This window comes from Chlamydomonas reinhardtii, chromosome 10, assembly GCF_000002595.2.
Source record: "Chlamydomonas reinhardtii strain CC-503 cw92 mt+ chromosome 10, whole genome shotgun sequence".
Classification (NCBI taxonomy): Eukaryota; Viridiplantae; Chlorophyta; class Chlorophyceae; order Chlamydomonadales; family Chlamydomonadaceae; genus Chlamydomonas; species Chlamydomonas reinhardtii.
In genome coordinates this window covers 2,074,770-2,090,849 of record NC_057013.1, presented here as the reverse complement: position 1 = coordinate 2,090,849, position 16,080 = coordinate 2,074,770, and the positions used below count along the sequence as shown (strand labels likewise).

The following is a 16,080-nucleotide window of genomic DNA, read 5'->3' as shown; positions in this document are numbered from 1 at the left end:
GCCTCACTTGAGGTCCAATCCATTCGTGCAGTCCTGCAGTGTCATGCCAACCTTTTACGTGCCCAACAAGCAAACCAGCAGGCCTGAAGCGTTTTCGTCAGTTCACGGGAAGCACGCAGAGGACATGAAGAAGAACACCTAAAGCCTCGCCAACCCAGTTCCATGCGTACACAAACACAGTGTCATGGCAGGCCCGATGCAGGGAATGTTCATACACTCTCTTATGCATTGCTGTGCTGCCGTGCCGTTGCTGCCAACACACCCAAACAACAGTACTTCACGCACACTACTCAAGGCCAGCATGCAAGCGGCGCCCGTCGGTCAGTAACGACCGCAGCCAAACCACACTGCCTTCACAACGCAAACCTTACACTGCCATGGGCGTATGTACAACCCATTCGGTGGTAAGGCTAGAAATACATAGCTAGGCGCAGCCGCAGAAAACTAGCCAGCTAGCTGCGCAGTCGCCGCTGACACTCACGCCACGCTTTTGCGTCTTCGTTACACTCATACCCGGTCGGTGTTGGCGTCCACGGCGTTGTCCCGTGTCACCTCCACCGTGGGAGCGGGTTCCAACCCGCCGGCGATGGTCTTGACGGGCGGCAGCGGCTCGCACGCCTCGCAGCCCGAGGCGTCGTGGGAGGAGTCAGCATCCAGCAGCGGCAGCGCCTTGGTGGTGCTGGGGTTGGTGCTGGCGTCAGCGGGGATGATGAGGTTGAGGATGAGCGCCACAACGGCGCCCAGGGTGAAGGAGGTGGAGATGACCAGGATGATGGCGTCACGCAGGCCGCGCAGGCCGGGCGACATGCCGGGCGTGACGGGCCACAGGTTGAGCGTGGCCCACTGCGGGACCAGCTCCACGCCAAACGCCAGCGCCAGCGAGCACGCTAGGATGAAGCGCGAGCGGCGTGTGAGGGGGTCGCCGTTGATGATGATCTTAATGCCCGAGGCAATGACGTTGGCGAACAGGACTGCGGGCGGAGGGGAAACGTGTTTGGGAGGAGGGGCGGATGTTAGCAACAAGAGAGGAGGGCGAGAGGCGCAGCTATCAGCCCCGAGGCGAAGGTATGTGCGCGTGACCCAGCATGCTTTAAGCAGTGTCACCGTATCCTAGACGCGTAAGGAAGCTGACGAACCCCAACACCCGCCAGCCGCCACCACCCGCCACCACCACCCGCACCCTGTCACTACTCACAAGTGGTCATGCCGCCCAGCACGCACTCCGGGATGGTGGTGATCCAGGCGCCCACCTTGCCTGCAGGGCAGCAAAGACAGTCAGAGAACGTGTGGAGCTTGCCAGAAACCGATACATGGCAGCGCGCCAGTCGTCAACATGCATGTCTGTTTATGCCTGCCATATCTCACGTGTGCGGCAGTCCCGATGTTGCCAATCTACGCCTACATCCCCCAACGCCCCTTCCTGACTCACCCAGGATGCCTAGCAGCAACAGCCAGAACGCCGCGGCGAAGCCGGCCTGGCGGGCAGCCACGTTGGTCAGCGAGATGACGCCGTTGTTCTGGGCGAACGTGGTCAGGGGCAGCGAGGTGGCCAAGGCGGAGAAGATGCCGCTGATGCCGTCGTTCAGCAGCGCGCCCTTAATGCGCCGCGTGCCGTCCTCGGTGTTGACTTGCATGCGGGAGGCCTCCAGCGTGGCGGCCGTGTCGCCCACGGTCTCAATGGACGTGATGATGAACACAATCATCAGCGGGATGATGGCCGGGGGATAGAAGCCTGTGTGAGGAGGGAGGAGGAGTCGCGTCAGCCAGACAGACGTTTGGGAGCGGCGGTTGTGCATTCCCTGCAGCTTCTTTCCAGCATAGGCCAAGCCCGTTACTGAGCACTGCTTTCCACGTCACACCTGCCAAACCCGCCATTAACACACGCCGCGCCATGTGCTACGTGTACGGGCGCACTAGCTAGCTATAGCCCACCTAGCGGGAAGGTGGTGGTCCACAGGAAGGTGATGCCGGGCGCCTGGTCGATCTTGGTGGTGATCACGTACTTCTTGCCCTGGTAGTTGGTCACGGCGGCGATGAAGTAGCCAAACAGCAGCGCCAGAATGACTGACGCGTTGCGCATGAAGGGGCTGCCGAAGATCTCCAAAACGATGATCGTGCTGCGAAACATGCAGCAGGAAAGGGCACGTGGTAAGTGCAATGAGCTGAGGCACTGTCGCGTGGCCGTATCCTCCCCGCTGACCAGGTAAGGCCCCATACTAGCTAGCACTCGTGCGGCGCATGCATGCACACATGCGCCACTCACACGAACACCAGGAAGCCCAGGCCGAGGTACTCCTGAGAGCCGAAGGGGAGGAACACCTCGGTCTTGGTGGCGTCGCCGCACTTGATGCCGGGGCCCACCCAGCACTGGTTGGCCTGCATGTAGCTGGTGCCGTTGGGGTAGTTGGCGGGCAGGAAGCAAGGCTTGGTCGCGGGCGGGTGCTGCCAGTTGTCGGCGCAGAAAGCGCCACCACCCCAGTTCTTAAAGCCAGCGCCGATCAGGTGCACACCAATCATCATGATGGTGATGCCGCACACGATGGGCGGGAAGATCTTCTTGATGATGCGGATGGGGAAAAAGGACAGGAGCGCGGGGATGACAGCGCACATGGCGATGGTGCCGAGGAACATGCCGTACGCCTCCTCAAACGTGTGGCCCTTCTCCTTCATAAGCTGGCCAATGACGGAGGTGGCGATGGGCACGGTGGTGAAGGACACGCCCATGCAGGACAGGATGCCGGCCCCGAACTGGAAGTTGGTTTTCCAGATGCGCACGCCAAGCACTTGGAAGAAGGTCATGATGCCGCACACGATGAGCGACGCCTGGACCAAGTCTGTGTGCGGAGGTGCGTGCACGGGGGATTGGGGGCAGCATCGACGTTAGATCGCTCGTCTGCTGATGAAGTGCTGTTGGGGTCAAGGTTGGGCGTGCAAGGCCAATTGGCGAAAATAACAAAACGGCGGCATGCAAACCGCTCTATTGGTTACAACACACGTCATACACAGCACCTTGTCACTCGCTACTCACAGCGCTGGACCTCGGCGGGGTTGCCGGACGAGTAGGGCACTGGCGGGTTGGTGCCAGGTCGGGTGCCGAAGCCCAGGTTGGAGATGAGCAGCGGCGGCGTGATGAGGCCTCCCACCATGGCCAGCGCATGCTGCAGGCCCATGACCAGGGCCACGAAAAGGCCCAGGAAGTCGTCTTTGCCGAAGAACATGGGCGGGGGAACACCCTTGGACTTGCGGAAGTAGGGAAACACGGGCTGCGGGAATGACGGACGGGAGGGGCAAGGCGGCATCAGCGAGTGTTTAGGCTGGCAGAGGGGGCAACCCCACACGCCCGCAAGGGCAGGTGGTACGGTATATCCAGGTGTACCACGGCACACGTGAGCACAGCCCTTGCCAACAGGGAAGCATTAAGCCTACAGGCTGAAGCTCGGGACCTCGAGTTTGCCCACCTTGCATAGGTATTTCATGTCGTAGGTGCCAATCAGCAGCTCCTTCATGCTGCGCTTGCCGGTCATTTCATCCACCTTGCCTCGCACGTCGTCCATGGTTACCGTCATGATGGCTTAGCAGGAGAGCAGAAGACCCCTGTGGAAGCAAAACAGCAGGAAAGGGGGGGCGGGTCAGCTGGGGCGAGGACGCGGGGTTGGTTGGACGGGGCCCGTGCCCATCTTCCCGCCCTGTGGTGGCCTTTCCAGTACTGACCTTTGAGAGACGGCGACGCTTGAGCTGATGCAGCTAAAGCAAGACCGTGTGCTTGTGATGGCGATGCTGGCTGTGCGGGTGCACGAGAAGACGCTGCGAGGGCAAGTCGTCGTCGCTTACTCAATCGCTGTTTGACACACTTGTGCGAGCCTGAGGCTAGGGTATGCGCGAGTTGATAGTCGGATACCAAGGCAATTGAGAAGACGAGCCTATGAACTAAAAAGGGCCGGCCGTTGATCTAAATACCGGTGCCCATGTGCCTTGCAGGACCCACCTGCGCGCGATGGGCGTCGTACACGGCCAGCCCGCGTGCGAGCTTGGGCTTTCCGACACTGCTCCTGGCTTCATTGTAACAGGAAAGTTTGTTGCGCGAGCGATGGGCCACAATCCAGGGTACACGAGAGTTTTGTTTTCATTTGAGGAGCGATACGCCGCCTGTTGCTCGGCGTTCGCCCCTCCAGCGTTGCTTGGGTCAATAGTGTTGGTATATTGCGACGCCCCGGTTGCCGTTCGCATTTGGGGTTGAGGGATGCAAGACCGAGAAAAACTGGCCCTGTCTGGCGCCGCTGCTCGCTCGGGATATGTCTTGGCTCCCTGACATTTTCATGGAGCGCTTATGCCAACTATGGGCTCCATGCTCGGGCGGGGCGCACAGCATCTAGTGTGCTCACGGCTGTGCTCTGGCGCACCACAGCTTAGTGCCTTGCGCCATCCACCGGCTGAGCGCCAACACCTTGCTTGGGATTGAGCGAGAGGGCGTAGAATGGCATTCACGGAAGCGGTTCAGGTTGCGGGGTTGTAGATAAAGATGAAGGGGGCCTGAGCGCACACATGACGTGGCACTGGTATTGCGGAGACCCGCGGAGACGTGCGGAGACGCCCACAGCCTGCTGCGGCACAAGAAACTCCCTTGCCTGTGCGTATCTGGCGCAGACGCCTGCACGTTCCCCTACCCATGTTCCATCATGCATACTTTGACCGGGGTTTCGGCGAGCTTTGTTTGCGGTCTCCCCAACTACGGCTGCCCGCTGGCCGCTCCACTAGGCCCCACGCCACCCCTCCCCTGCCTCCCCCAGCCTTCTCTGGCCCCCCACTCTCTTGGGGACTTCATCAACCTGCCTTGCCACTGTCCCATCACACCCCCACTCTCTTGGCCCCTTGCCTAGGCCTGCGTGCCCACAACGTGTCCGTAGACATGTTCACATAAACAGGGCTGTGCACAGACATACACGGCAGGCATCCCGTCCCTGACATGAGCGCATATGGCATTACTTGAACCGCGTTGTTCGGGTAGGAAAGGTCTGCATATGATTCAGCCGGATACAGCCACCATGCCGCAAGCTGTTTTGCCAGAGCACAGCCACTGTTCCCCTCTCGAGCATGGAGCCCATAGTTGGCATAAGCGCTCCATGAAAATGTCAGGGAGCCAAGACATATCCCGAGCGAGCAGCGGCGCCAGACAGGGCCAGTTTTGCCTCGGTCTTGCATCCCTCAACCCCAAACGCGAACGGCAACCGGGGCGTCGCAATATACCAACACTATTGACCCAAGCAACGCTGGAGGGGCGAACGCCGAGCAACAGCGGCGTATCGCTCCGTGTACCCTGGATTGTGGCCCATCGCTCGCGCAACAAACTTTCCTGTTACAATGAAGCCAGGAGCAGTGTCGGAAAGCCCAAGCTCGCACGCGGGCTGGCCGTGTACGACGCCCATCGCGCGCAGGTGGGTCCTGCAAGGCACATGGGCACCGGTATTTAGATCAACGGCCGGCCCTTTTTAGTTTATAGGCTCGTCTTCTCAATTGCCTTGGTATCCGACTATCAACTCGCGCATACCCTAGCCTCAGGCTCGCACAAGTGTGTCAAACAGCGATTGAGTAAGCGACGACGACTTGCCCTCGCAGCGTCTTCTCGTGCACCCGCACAGCCAGCATCGCCATCACAAGCACACGGTCTTGCTTTCGCTGCATCAGCTCAAGCGTCGCCGTCTCTCAAAGGTCAGTACTGGAAAGGCCACCACAGGGCGGGAAGATGGGCACGGGCCCCGTCCAACCAACCCCGCGTCCTCGCCCCAGCTGACCCGCCCCCCCTTTCCTGCTGTTTTGCTTCCACAGGGGTCTTCTGCTCTCCTGCTAAGCCATCATGACGGTAACCATGGACGACGTGCGAGGCAAGGTGGATGAAATGACCGGCAAGCGCAGCATGAAGGAGCTGCTGATTGGCACCTACGACATGAAATACCTATGCAAGGTGGGCAAACTCGAGGTCCCGAGCTTCAGCCTGTAGGCTTAATGCTTCCCTGTTGGCAAGGGCTGTGCTCACGTGTGCCGTGGTACACCTGGATATACCGTACCACCTGCCCTTGCGGGCGTGTGGGGTTGCCTCCTCTGCCAGCCTAAACACTCGCTGATGCCGCCTTGCCCCTCCCGTCCGTCATTCCCGCAGCCCGTGTTTCCCTACTTCCGCAAGTCCAAGGGTGTTCCCCCGCCCATGTTCTTCGGCAAAGACGACTTCCTGGGCCTTTTCGTGGCCCTGGTCATGGGCCTGCAGCATGCGCTGGCCATGGTGGGAGGCCTCATCACGCCGCCGCTGCTCATCTCCAACCTGGGCTTCGGCACCCGACCTGGCACCAACCCGCCAGTGCCCTACTCGTCCGGCAACCCCGCCGAGGTCCAGCGCTGTGAGTAGCGAGTGACAAGGTGCTGTGTATGACGTGTGTTGTAACCAATAGAGCGGTTTGCATGCCGCCGTTTTGTTATTTTCGCCAATTGGCCTTGCACACCCAACCTTGACCCCAACAGCACTTCATCAGCAGACGAGCGATCTAACGTCGATGCTGCCCCCAATCCCCCGTGCACGCACCTCCGCACACAGACTTGGTCCAGGCGTCGCTCATCGTGTGCGGCATCATGACCTTCTTCCAAGTGCTTGGCGTGCGCATCTGGAAAACCAACTTCCAGTTCGGGGCCGGCATCCTGTCCTGCATGGGCGTGTCCTTCACCACCGTGCCCATCGCCACCTCCGTCATTGGCCAGCTTATGAAGGAGAAGGGCCACACGTTTGAGGAGGCGTACGGCATGTTCCTCGGCACCATCGCCATGTGCGCTGTCATCCCCGCGCTCCTGTCCTTTTTCCCCATCCGCATCATCAAGAAGATCTTCCCGCCCATCGTGTGCGGCATCACCATCATGATGATTGGTGTGCACCTGATCGGCGCTGGCTTTAAGAACTGGGGTGGTGGCGCTTTCTGCGCCGACAACTGGCAGCACCCGCCCGCGACCAAGCCTTGCTTCCTGCCCGCCAACTACCCCAACGGCACCAGCTACATGCAGGCCAACCAGTGCTGGGTGGGCCCCGGCATCAAGTGCGGCGACGCCACCAAGACCGAGGTGTTCCTCCCCTTCGGCTCTCAGGAGTACCTCGGCCTGGGCTTCCTGGTGTTCGTGTGAGTGGCGCATGTGTGCATGCATGCGCCGCACGAGTGCTAGCTAGTATGGGGCCTTACCTGGTCAGCGGGGAGGATACGGCCACGCGACAGTGCCTCAGCTCATTGCACTTACCACGTGCCCTTATGTTTCGCAGCACGATCATCGTTTTGGAGATCTTCGGCAGCCCCTTCATGCGCAACGCGTCAGTCATTCTGGCGCTGCTGTTTGGCTACTTCATCGCCGCCGTGACCAACTACCAGGGCAAGAAGTACGTGATCACCACCAAGATCGACCAGGCGCCCGGCATCACCTTCCTGTGGACCACCACCTTCCCGCTAGGTGGGCTATAGCTAGCTAGTGCGCCCGTACACGTAGCACATGGCGCGGCGTGTGTTAATGGCGGGTTTGGCAGGTGTGACGTGGAAAGCAGTGCTCAGTAACGGGCTTGGCCTATGCTGGAAAGAAGCTGCAGGGAATGCACAACCGCCGCTCCCAAACGTCTAGCTGGCTGAAGTGACTCCTCCTCGCTCCTCACACAGGCTTCTATCCCCCGGCCATCATCCCGCTCATGATTGTGTTCATCATCACGTCCATTGAGACCGTGGGCGACACGGCCGCCACGCTGGAGGCCTCCCGCATGCAAGTCAACACCGAGGACGGCACGCGGCGCATTAAGGGCGCGCTGCTGAACGACGGCATCAGCGGCATCTTCTCCGCCTTGGCCACCTCGCTGCCCCTGACCACGTTCGCCCAGAACAACGGCGTCATCTCGCTGACCAACGTGGCTGCCCGCCAGGCCGGCTTCGCCGCGGCGTTCTGGCTGTTGCTGCTAGGCATCCTGGGTGAGTCAGGAAGGGGCGGCGGGGGATGTAGGCGTAGATTGGCAACATCGGGACTGCCGCACACGTGAGATATGGCAGGCAGAAACAGACATGCATGTTGACGACTGGCGCGCTGCCATGTATCGGTTCCTGGCAAGCTCCACACGTTCTCTGACTGTCTTTGCTGCCCTGCAGGCAAGGTGGGCGCCTGGATCACCACCATCCCGGAGTGCGTGCTGGGCGGCATGACCACTTGTGAGTAGGGGTAGGGCGGGGGGGGGGCGCTAGCGGCTGGTGGTGCGGGTGTCGAGGCTCGTCAGGTTCCTTATGCGTCTAGGGTACGTGCGGTGACACGGCTTAAAGCGTGCGCGCGTGCTGGGTCACGAGCGCGAATGCTCGCCTCGGGACTAATGCGCCTCTCGCTCTCCTCTCTTGCTGCTCACACCCGCCCCTTCTCGCAAACACGCTTTCCCTCCGCCCGCAGTCCTGTTCGCCAACGTCATTGCGTCGGGCATTAAAATCATCATCAATGGAGACCCCCTCACACGCCGCTCGCGCTTCATCCTGGCGTGCTCGCTGGCGCTGGCGTTTGGCGTGGAGCTGGTCCCGCAGTGGGCCACGCTCAACCTGTGGCCCGTCACGCCCGGCATGTCGCCCGGCCTGCGCGGCCTGCGTGACGCCATCATCCTGGTCATCTCCACCTCCTTCACCCTGGGCGCGGTGGTGGCGCTCATCCTCAACCTCATCATCCCCGCTGACGCCAGCACCAACCCCAGCACCACCAAGGCGCTGCCGCTGCTGGATGCTGACTCCTCCCACGACGCCTCGGGCTGCGAGGCGTGCGAGCCGCTGCCGCCCGTCAAGACCATCGCCGGCGGGTTGGAACCCGCTCCCACGGTGGAGGTGACACGGGACAACGCCGTGGACGCCAACACCGACCGGGTATGAGTGTAACGAAGACGCAAAAGCGTGGCGTGCGTGTCCGTGCATGTCAGCGGCGACTGCGCAGCTGCTAGTTTTCTGCGGCTGCGCCTAGCTATGTATTTCTAGCCTTACCACCGAATGGGTTGTACATACGCCCATGGCAGTGTAAGGTTTGCATTGTGAAGGCAGTGTAGTTTGGCTGCGGTCGTGATGGCGCGGCTACTTGCATGCTGGCCTTGAGTAGTGTGCGTGAAGTATTGTTGTTTGGGTGTGTTGGCAGTAACGGCACGGCAGCACAGCAATGCATAGGAGCATATTTGGAAACTCCCTGCATCGGGCCTGCCCAAGACTGCTTTTGATAGTGAGGAAAGTGCAGGTATGTGTGCGTGTGCACGCCTGCACTTCTGGCGGTATTATTTGGTTCCATGCGCGATCGCTGCCGGGGGTACGTGCACGCACGTGTACGGCATGGCTGGCAGTCAACATGGCTGGCAGACGATGACCGAGCATGATGGAGGGGTCATTTATTAATATCTAGCAGAGGCGGCACTAGCCGCGCGGTATGGTCTGGAAGACACATCGGAGCGTGGATCTGAGTGGACGCAACGGGTCGTGGCTGCAGGCTCTGCGCCAAATGATAAAAAGAGACCGCCGCCCTGAACTGGTTGCACTGGCGCACTGATCTGAGCAGGAAATGCGAAGTGAGCACTGAGCGTGCACGCCCAAGGACTGCGGAATTGCGGAAGGAGTCGAGTTTGAAGCAACGAATGAACGGAATGACGCGGCAAAGACAAATGCCGTGTGTTGACAATTGAGGGCCCACGCGACGGGCCTACTGCATTGGTCGGCGTACATGGTGCACTTGTACGGCACCATGCCGAAACTCCCCACAGAAGGTGCACTGAGCCTTGCACTGAGCTGTTTGTAACCACAAACCATGCCCACGTCCACGCCCCGCCTCCACCACCCACCACCGCATGCATCACCTCAACAGCAACCAGGACCTCATCCAGGGTACCTGCTTACGTACACCCTCCCGCCTGAGCCGCGCCAAGTAGCACCCGCACAACCATACCTCCCCCATACACTCGCACACTCACATCAACACACTCAGCGGCTCGTCACCTCCATCCCGGCCCCCAGCCCCAGCCCCAGCCCCAGCTCCACCCCCAGCCCTAGCCCGTCTGCTGCCCCTCCTGCCCCTCCTCCCGAGCCTCCCGCTCCCGCCTCCGCCTCCAGCGCCCCCGACAGCACCAGGCTCCGATACGCCTCCAGCAGCTCGCCCACGTCCCCCAGCCGGAGCTCCTCAGGCCGCAGGCTGGTGAGGCGGTGGGAGCAGGAGGACACGTAGGCGGCCAGCACGCCCAGGTCGGGCCCGGCGCCGCCCGCCTGCTGCTGGCGGCGGCTCTCCTCCTCCAGGCCCGACCAGGCGGAGGCGGTGCGCTGCTTGAGCAGCAGCTGTGTGGGGAGGGCGGCGGTGGGGGGGGGGGGGGGTTCCATGCATGTTAAATAAGACGAGAGGGCGAGGGGGGGGCGGCGGTGAGGGCGGTGAGGATGGCCGGGAGGGCACCAGCGGGACAGAGCGGGGTGAGGCGCCGCCTGCGCGTCTTTTGTCAGGCATTGCAGGCTGCAGCGGCCAGTTGCGTACCGTATTTCATTGGTGCATTCATGCAAGTACGCATCCCAGCCAAAACGCCGACAGGCCCCCAAGCCCACTGCCCACCTGGCAGTCGGCCAACAGCACCTGCAGCTGGTCCACACGCAACTGCTCCGCCGCGCAACACGCCAGGTGCCGCCGCGCCCGCGCCACCGCTGCCGCAGGCGAAGCCGCCGCTGACGAGTACGACGCCCCAGCACCCCCGCTGCCGCTGCCCACGCCGCCGCCACTTCCGCTGCTACGGCGGCGGCCATCCGCCGCCGCCAGCTGCATCCCCAGCGCCGCCAGGGCGGGCTGCGGGTCGGGCAGCGTGTGTGCGTGCAGCTGGCCGGCGGCAGCGGCCGAGGCCGAGGCCGTCAGGCCCAGGCGGCCGCGCAGCTGCTCCAGAGGCCCCGGGGTTGGGGGTGACGTGGCATTGCCGCCGCCGCCGCTGCCGGAGGACGTGGGGCGGGCTGTGGGGCGCATGGGGGCCAAAAAGGTGTTGAGCGTGGGTACTCATGCGGAGAATGCACCAGACGCTTGGGAATCAACAGCTTGCTTGTGGGTATGCAACCCAGGGTTCAGTAGTCCTTGCAGCATGGGCCTCACCGTATGCCGTGTATGGAACCGGCGGTGGCGGCGGGGGAGGCGGGGGCGCTCCTGGAGCGGGGTGCGGTGCTGGCTGCGGCGTCAGCAGTCCCGCCTGCCCGGATGAGCTCTGGCGCAGACGTGACAGCAAGCTCATGCCGCCGCCCGCCGCCGGCGACGTTGACAAAGACCCAGCGCTTGACAGCCCCCCGCCCCCGGCTCCGGGGCTTCCAGCTGCGTCCTTGGTAGGCGTCAGGAGATTTGACACTTTAGTTGTCAGGCGGTTCAGGGCGGTTGAGGCTTTGTCCGTTATCCGCTCCTTCGCGGATGTCGCTGCCAGCAGCGACGCCGCGCCGCCGGGGCTGCCCAGGCCGGCCGGCAGCATCAATCCGGATCCGGACACGCCGGGTGCAGGCGCGGGATCCACAAGCGAGCCGGCGGACTTGGATCCCGCCATGTGCAGCGGCTCCTGCTGCTGCTGGCCTGGCAGGATGAAGGCACTGGTGGAAGCTGCGTCCAGCGCAGCGCCGGAGGCACTGTTGCCGAGGCCGCTGCTGCTGCCCACTCCCGCTGTATTGCCAGACATGCTGACGGAGCCGCGGCCCCAGCTGTGGGACGGCGGCGGCGGGGCGTGCGCCGTCGCGCCGGGTGCGGGCGCGGCGCTCGTGTGGGCAGCAGGCGTTGCCCCTGCGGCCTGGGCGGCCGCTGCAGGGCTGGGCGGCACAGGGGCAGGCGTGGCGCCGCCCTTGCGCAACAGGTTTTGCAGGAGGGAGGTGGAGCTGGCGCCGCCCGCGGGCGACGGCAGAGGCTGAGCCGGCGATGACGCCGCAGCTGCTGACGCGGCGGAGGCGGCGGCGCTGCCTGGCGCAGGTGATGCGCTGGCGTGGCCGGGTGCGGCGCCTGCGGCGGGCGAAATGGGTGCGCCGCGGGGCGGGGCGTGCAGTCCGCTCTTGAGCGCAGCCACCACCGTGGCCGGCGGCGGCACCGTCAGGGCGGGGGTGAGGTTGTCGGGACCCTGCAAGTCCGCGACGGGACGCAGCGAGCAATATTCAATCCAGTGCACACCGATGCCTCACGTTCCGTGCAGCCTTGACTCCACGTGCCCATGAAACAACACGCTCCCGCGCGGCCAACGAACATCACAACCCCACCCCGCGACCACCCCCACGGCTTCTGTCCCCACTGCTGGCCCGCCGCCTCCCCGGCGGCCCCTCTCCGTCTCGCACGGCCGGCTATTCCCCCTGCCCCCGTGTGCCCTTGCCCCCTCCTCCCACACCTCCCACGCTCCCCCTCCCCCCCCTCACCATGTTGAGCCACCAGGACTCGGCGCATATGCCGTCCCGCTTGCGGCCGCCCACCAGCAGCAGGCGGCCCTCGCCCGCGCCGCCGCCGACCAGGCTGTGGCACATGCGCTCCACAGGCAGCAGCAGCAGCGGCGGCTGGCGGTGGGAGAGTGGGGTTATATTTATGATAACGTAGAAAGTGAATGCGTAGTCAGGAACAGTAGCACGGCAGGCGCGTTGTTACCGAGGGGGAGGGAGTCGGGAGGCATGCAAGATGTGGGCGACGGAATCGCAAGTGGGAGAGTTGGGAAGCACGAAACACGGAATCAGCACCAATCACCTTGCAGAAGTACAGCTGCCTCCCTCCACCCCATTCTCGGCTGTGCCCCTAGCCCCAGCCCCCTTCCAACACCCTACCGTACGTCTACTGCCCCAGCCCGCAACCCCCATCTCCCATTCCCTCTATCCCCCTACCCTCCAATTTCCCCACTCCTACTCCGCGTGTCACTCACGCTGGCCCCCGGCGCCTGCTGCTGCTGCATGTCCAGGTGGTGGTGCAGCTGCGGGTCGTCCAGCGCCGCGCCGCTCACAGCAGCCACACCGTCCGGGGGCTCCACGCGGTGCCAGCTGCAGCGGCGGCGGGGGGCGGAATGCAGGGTGGGTGGGGTGCGGGGTGGGTGGGCTGGCGTGCAGTGTACGTGTGTGCCGCCTGGGCCTAGCTAGGGCCGTGAAGTCAGGGCACGCAACCAGCACGTACACGGCGGCATGCGGGTAGCGCAGCTGGTGCGGCTTGCACCGGCCAGCCCTCTCCACACACCGTCCCGCGGACACACCCGCCTACCAGACCCTGCACACACACGCCCCCCATCGCCCCTCTGCACCCCTCCATCGCTCTCCCCTGCACCCACCCAACCCCCCCCCACACACACACACAAAAACGCACGCACCCCACGCCCCCACCTGAATGTGGCCATGTCCAACACCCACAGCTCGTTGCACTGCACGTAGTTGCGGCTGAAGGACAGCAGTGAGGACTGGTCCAGGCAGCCGCCGAACACGGCCAGGCGGCTGCCGCAGGCTACACGGGGGCAAGAGGGAGGGGCGGCGGGTGAGCGGAGGTTGGGGGCCGGCGCGGGGGCGGGGGAGCACGCACGCACGACCAAACAATCACACAGACCTGGAACGCATCGGCCTAAGCCTCCCCTGCCCTGTCCCCCTTTACAACCCCCTTCCCTCTCCCTTCCAGCCTCATCACCACCTGCACCCTCCCCTTTTAGTTGGTAGGCTGGTATTCACAACCTCTTTCCCACCCTCGCTCCCCCCCTCCCCCTACCCTCTCCCCGCCTCCCTCACCGGCCATGGCGTGTCCGAAGCGGCCGCTGGGCGCCGGCCTCAGCCGTATCTGCGTCCACTTGGCGGGCTCGCTGCCGTCCACGCCCTTGAGCGTCCACAGGTCGTCCAGCACGCCCGCGTCCCGCTCGCCGCCGAAGATGACCACCCGGTTGGTGGCCTGTGCAGGAGCAGCAGGAGGAGGGGGGGGGCAGCCGTTCAGGAGGAAGGGGGGGAGCGGGAGAGCACGGGTTGGGGGTGTGGGGATGGGGTAGAAAGGAGAATGGGCTTTGGTGCGTAGCGTGCATGCGTGCAGCTGTACCGTGGCGTGGACGGGGAAAGGAGGTTTCTAGTGGGGTAATCGGCACCAAGCAAGCATGCATGCAAGCAGTGCACAGCGCGGGGGCGCGGCTCACAAACACGGCGGCGTGCATCTTGCGGGGCGGCGGCGTGGGTCCCGGGATGCGCAGCTGGCTCCATGTGTGGCTGCGAACAGGAGGTGGGCGCGAGTGTGGCGGGGTGCGGCAGGGGCACGTCACGCGGGCAAGGGCGGGACTGTAGCGCCACCAGCCAGCGGCCCACGAGCGGCGCTGCCATGCACTGAGCCATTGCACTAGCGACAACGGCCAAATCGCAGCGCGCGGTTGTACACCACGGTCGTACACCGCAAAGCCGACCGCGCAGTCACACACACATACATACACATCCCGTATACACGCTCCCCCGCTCGCCTCCGCCTCCCTCCACACGCACAAAAAGGAACACGCGCGCGTGTGCTCTCACGTCTGCAGGTCCAGCACCCAGGCGTCGCCCGCCACGCGCCCGCTCTCCAGCCGCCCGCCGAACAGCACCAGGCAGTCGGCGCCGGCGCGCGTGAGGCTGGCCATGTCGCGCCGCGGCGGCTGCTCCGGCGCCGAGCCCGGCAGCGCGCCGGGGCCGGGGCCCGGGTCCAGGCGCTGCCAGGTCCAGGTGTCCTGTGGGGGAGGGCGCGGTGTGGGAGTAGGGGAATAGGGGTGTGGGGGAGCCAGAAAGCCGAGATGCGTGGTAGTGGAGGTGGGAGTGCAGACATGGGGGAAGGGCGGGACCAATGGGGTGGGAGAGGCGGGGAGAGGGGAGGACGGAGCTGTATAGGAGCGAAGTGTAGATGGCATGCCGGCCGTCCCCCGGTTGCTGCCTCTGCTGCTGCTGCTGTTGCTGCCGGTCCTGCATAGCGCAACTCATGCCGCCAGCAGCAGCCATACCCCGGACCAGGACCCTGTGACCGTGACACACAACACTACAGGGCATGCTGACTTGGTGTGATTCATGGCACGACCTACGCACCGTGTCCAGGCACCACAGGTCGTTAAAGAAGCGGCGGCGCTTCTTGTTCTGGTCGGCGTCGAAGGAAAGCACGTGGCCGCCGAACACGTACATGCGCCGGTCCACGGCGGCGGCGGCATGGAAGGCGCGGGCGTCCGGGACCGCCGGCTCGCCGCCGTGGTCATCTGGGGGAATTGGTGGTGGTGTGTGTGTGGGGGGGGTGGCGGGTCTAGTGGGTGTGGGGTTGTGGGATGCCGGGTGTGGGGTGTGGGGTGTGGGGTGTGGGGTGTGGGGTGTGGGGTGCGGAGTGGCGGGCAGGGGCCAGGGGCACGGCCGCACAAGTGCAAGTGACGCAGGACACGGGTGGCCCAAAGACTTGACAGTTGCGTGTGATACTATCCAATGAGTGGCTGTAGCTTTGCGTGGCCTCGGAGCGCCGGCAGTCCTGGCCAGCAGCGTGGGTGTGCGGCGTTGGTCGGCACGCCGCAGCGGACGGCACGCACCTGCAACACCCGTGCACTGCGGCGCGAACCACATTCCCTGCTCCTGCAGTTCCGACTGCAGCACCACCACATCGGACAGAGCGGCGTGGTGCTCCAGAGACGCTTCGCCATCGCTGTAGCTGACGCCGCCAAAGACCACGACAAGGTCGGTGCCCCACACGCTACCCGCGCCCGAGATGGTCACCGCGCTGTGTCCGAAGCGCGCTGTCGTGACGCCAGCATCATGGCTGGCTGCTGAGCAAGGCAGCCACTGCATCTACGCTCTACTAGATCCGCGGTTAAAGAAACAGTAAGAACGCGAAATGACCCTAGAGTTTGCAGCGGTCACTTCAGGGCGTCTATATGCTAGTGTGCTCCATTTTAAACATGATTCATTATTCAATCATCATCATAGACGAGTTGGTAAAGGCGCTCGGCATCCTCTCAAGGGGGACGAGTGTTGCACGCCTAACGCAAGCTTGCGCTCAAGTCAAATGTACGTATGCTGGTTGAAGCAAGTCTGACGCTGGAGCTACCTATAACACAATCCCCTCTTCAGTAAACAAGAGAGCTGTTCT

At 63.6% G+C, this 16,080-nt stretch overlaps 3 protein-coding genes across 3 annotated transcripts; 1 reads left to right on the top strand and 2 right to left on the bottom strand.

The window, feature by feature from the left end:
- Positions 1–2: 2 nt before the first annotated feature.
- Positions 3–4,454, bottom strand: CHLRE_10g433250v5 (uncharacterized protein). The gene is made up of 8 exons (XM_001702608.2): positions 3,712–4,454; positions 3,459–3,594; positions 3,029–3,263; positions 2,264–2,834; positions 1,933–2,117; positions 1,430–1,732; positions 1,196–1,255; positions 3–971 (listed from the first exon to the last, which is right to left on the bottom strand). The coding sequence occupies exons 2-8, from the start codon at positions 3,564–3,566 to the stop codon at positions 508–510; spliced, it is 1,926 nt and encodes a 641-aa protein (XP_001702660.1). The 5' UTR covers positions 3,567–3,594; positions 3,712–4,454; the 3' UTR covers positions 3–507.
- Positions 4,455–5,004: 550 nt separating this feature from the next.
- Positions 5,005–9,650, top strand: CHLRE_10g433200v5 (uncharacterized protein). The gene is made up of 8 exons (XM_001702429.2): positions 5,005–5,706; positions 5,824–5,959; positions 6,155–6,389; positions 6,584–7,154; positions 7,292–7,476; positions 7,677–7,979; positions 8,154–8,213; positions 8,443–9,650. Exons 2-8 carry the CDS (start codon positions 5,852–5,854, stop codon positions 8,904–8,906), a joined length of 1,926 nt encoding a protein of 641 aa, XP_001702481.2. The 5' UTR covers positions 5,005–5,706; positions 5,824–5,851; the 3' UTR covers positions 8,907–9,650.
- A 2-nt stretch (positions 9,651–9,652) lies between these two features.
- CHLRE_10g433150v5 (uncharacterized protein) lies at positions 9,653–16,034 on the bottom strand. The gene is made up of 11 exons (XM_043066677.1): positions 15,524–16,034; positions 15,042–15,205; positions 14,502–14,692; positions 14,135–14,204; positions 13,743–13,899; positions 13,350–13,467; positions 12,902–13,016; positions 12,411–12,545; positions 11,128–12,121; positions 10,606–10,991; positions 9,653–10,340 (listed from the first exon to the last, which is right to left on the bottom strand). Exons 1-11 carry the CDS (start codon positions 15,777–15,779, stop codon positions 9,993–9,995), a joined length of 2,934 nt encoding a protein of 977 aa, XP_042920074.1. The 5' UTR covers positions 15,780–16,034; the 3' UTR covers positions 9,653–9,992.
- Between the last annotated feature and the right edge of the window lie 46 nt (positions 16,035–16,080).

What these genes read in the sequence shown, in the direction of transcription:
- CHLRE_10g433200v5 (XM_001702429.2), top strand. Translation starts at nt 5,852, where the DNA reads ATGACGGTAACCATGGACGACGTGCGAGGCAAGGTGGATGAAATGACC. An exon ending in CCCCGCCGAGGTCCAGCGCT is followed by an intron (nt 6,390 to 6,583) that starts GTGAGTAGCGAG and finishes CTCCGCACACAG; the next exon opens with ACTTGGTCCAGGCGTCGCTC. An exon ending in GACCACCACCTTCCCGCTAG is followed by an intron (nt 7,477 to 7,676) that starts GTGGGCTATAGC and finishes CTCCTCACACAG; the next exon opens with GCTTCTATCCCCCGGCCATC.
- CHLRE_10g433150v5 (XM_043066677.1), bottom strand. Translation starts at nt 15,779, where the DNA reads ATGCAGTGGCTGCCTTGCTCAGCAGCCAGCCATGATGCTGGCGTCACG. An exon ending in CTTCGGACACGCCATGGCCG is followed by an intron (nt 13,468 to 13,742) that starts GTGAGGGAGGCG and finishes GCCCCCGTGTAG; the next exon opens with CCTGCGGCAGCCGCCTGGCC. An exon ending in AGTCCTGGTGGCTCAACATG is followed by an intron (nt 12,122 to 12,410) that starts GTGAGGGGGGGG and finishes GCGGACTTGCAG; the next exon opens with GGTCCCGACAACCTCACCCC.
- CHLRE_10g433250v5 (XM_001702608.2), bottom strand. Translation starts at nt 3,566, where the DNA reads ATGACGGTAACCATGGACGACGTGCGAGGCAAGGTGGATGAAATGACC. An exon ending in CCCCGCCGAGGTCCAGCGCT is followed by an intron (nt 2,835 to 3,028) that starts GTGAGTAGCGAG and finishes CTCCGCACACAG; the next exon opens with ACTTGGTCCAGGCGTCGCTC. An exon ending in GACCACCACCTTCCCGCTAG is followed by an intron (nt 1,733 to 1,932) that starts GTGGGCTATAGC and finishes CTCCTCACACAG; the next exon opens with GCTTCTATCCCCCGGCCATC.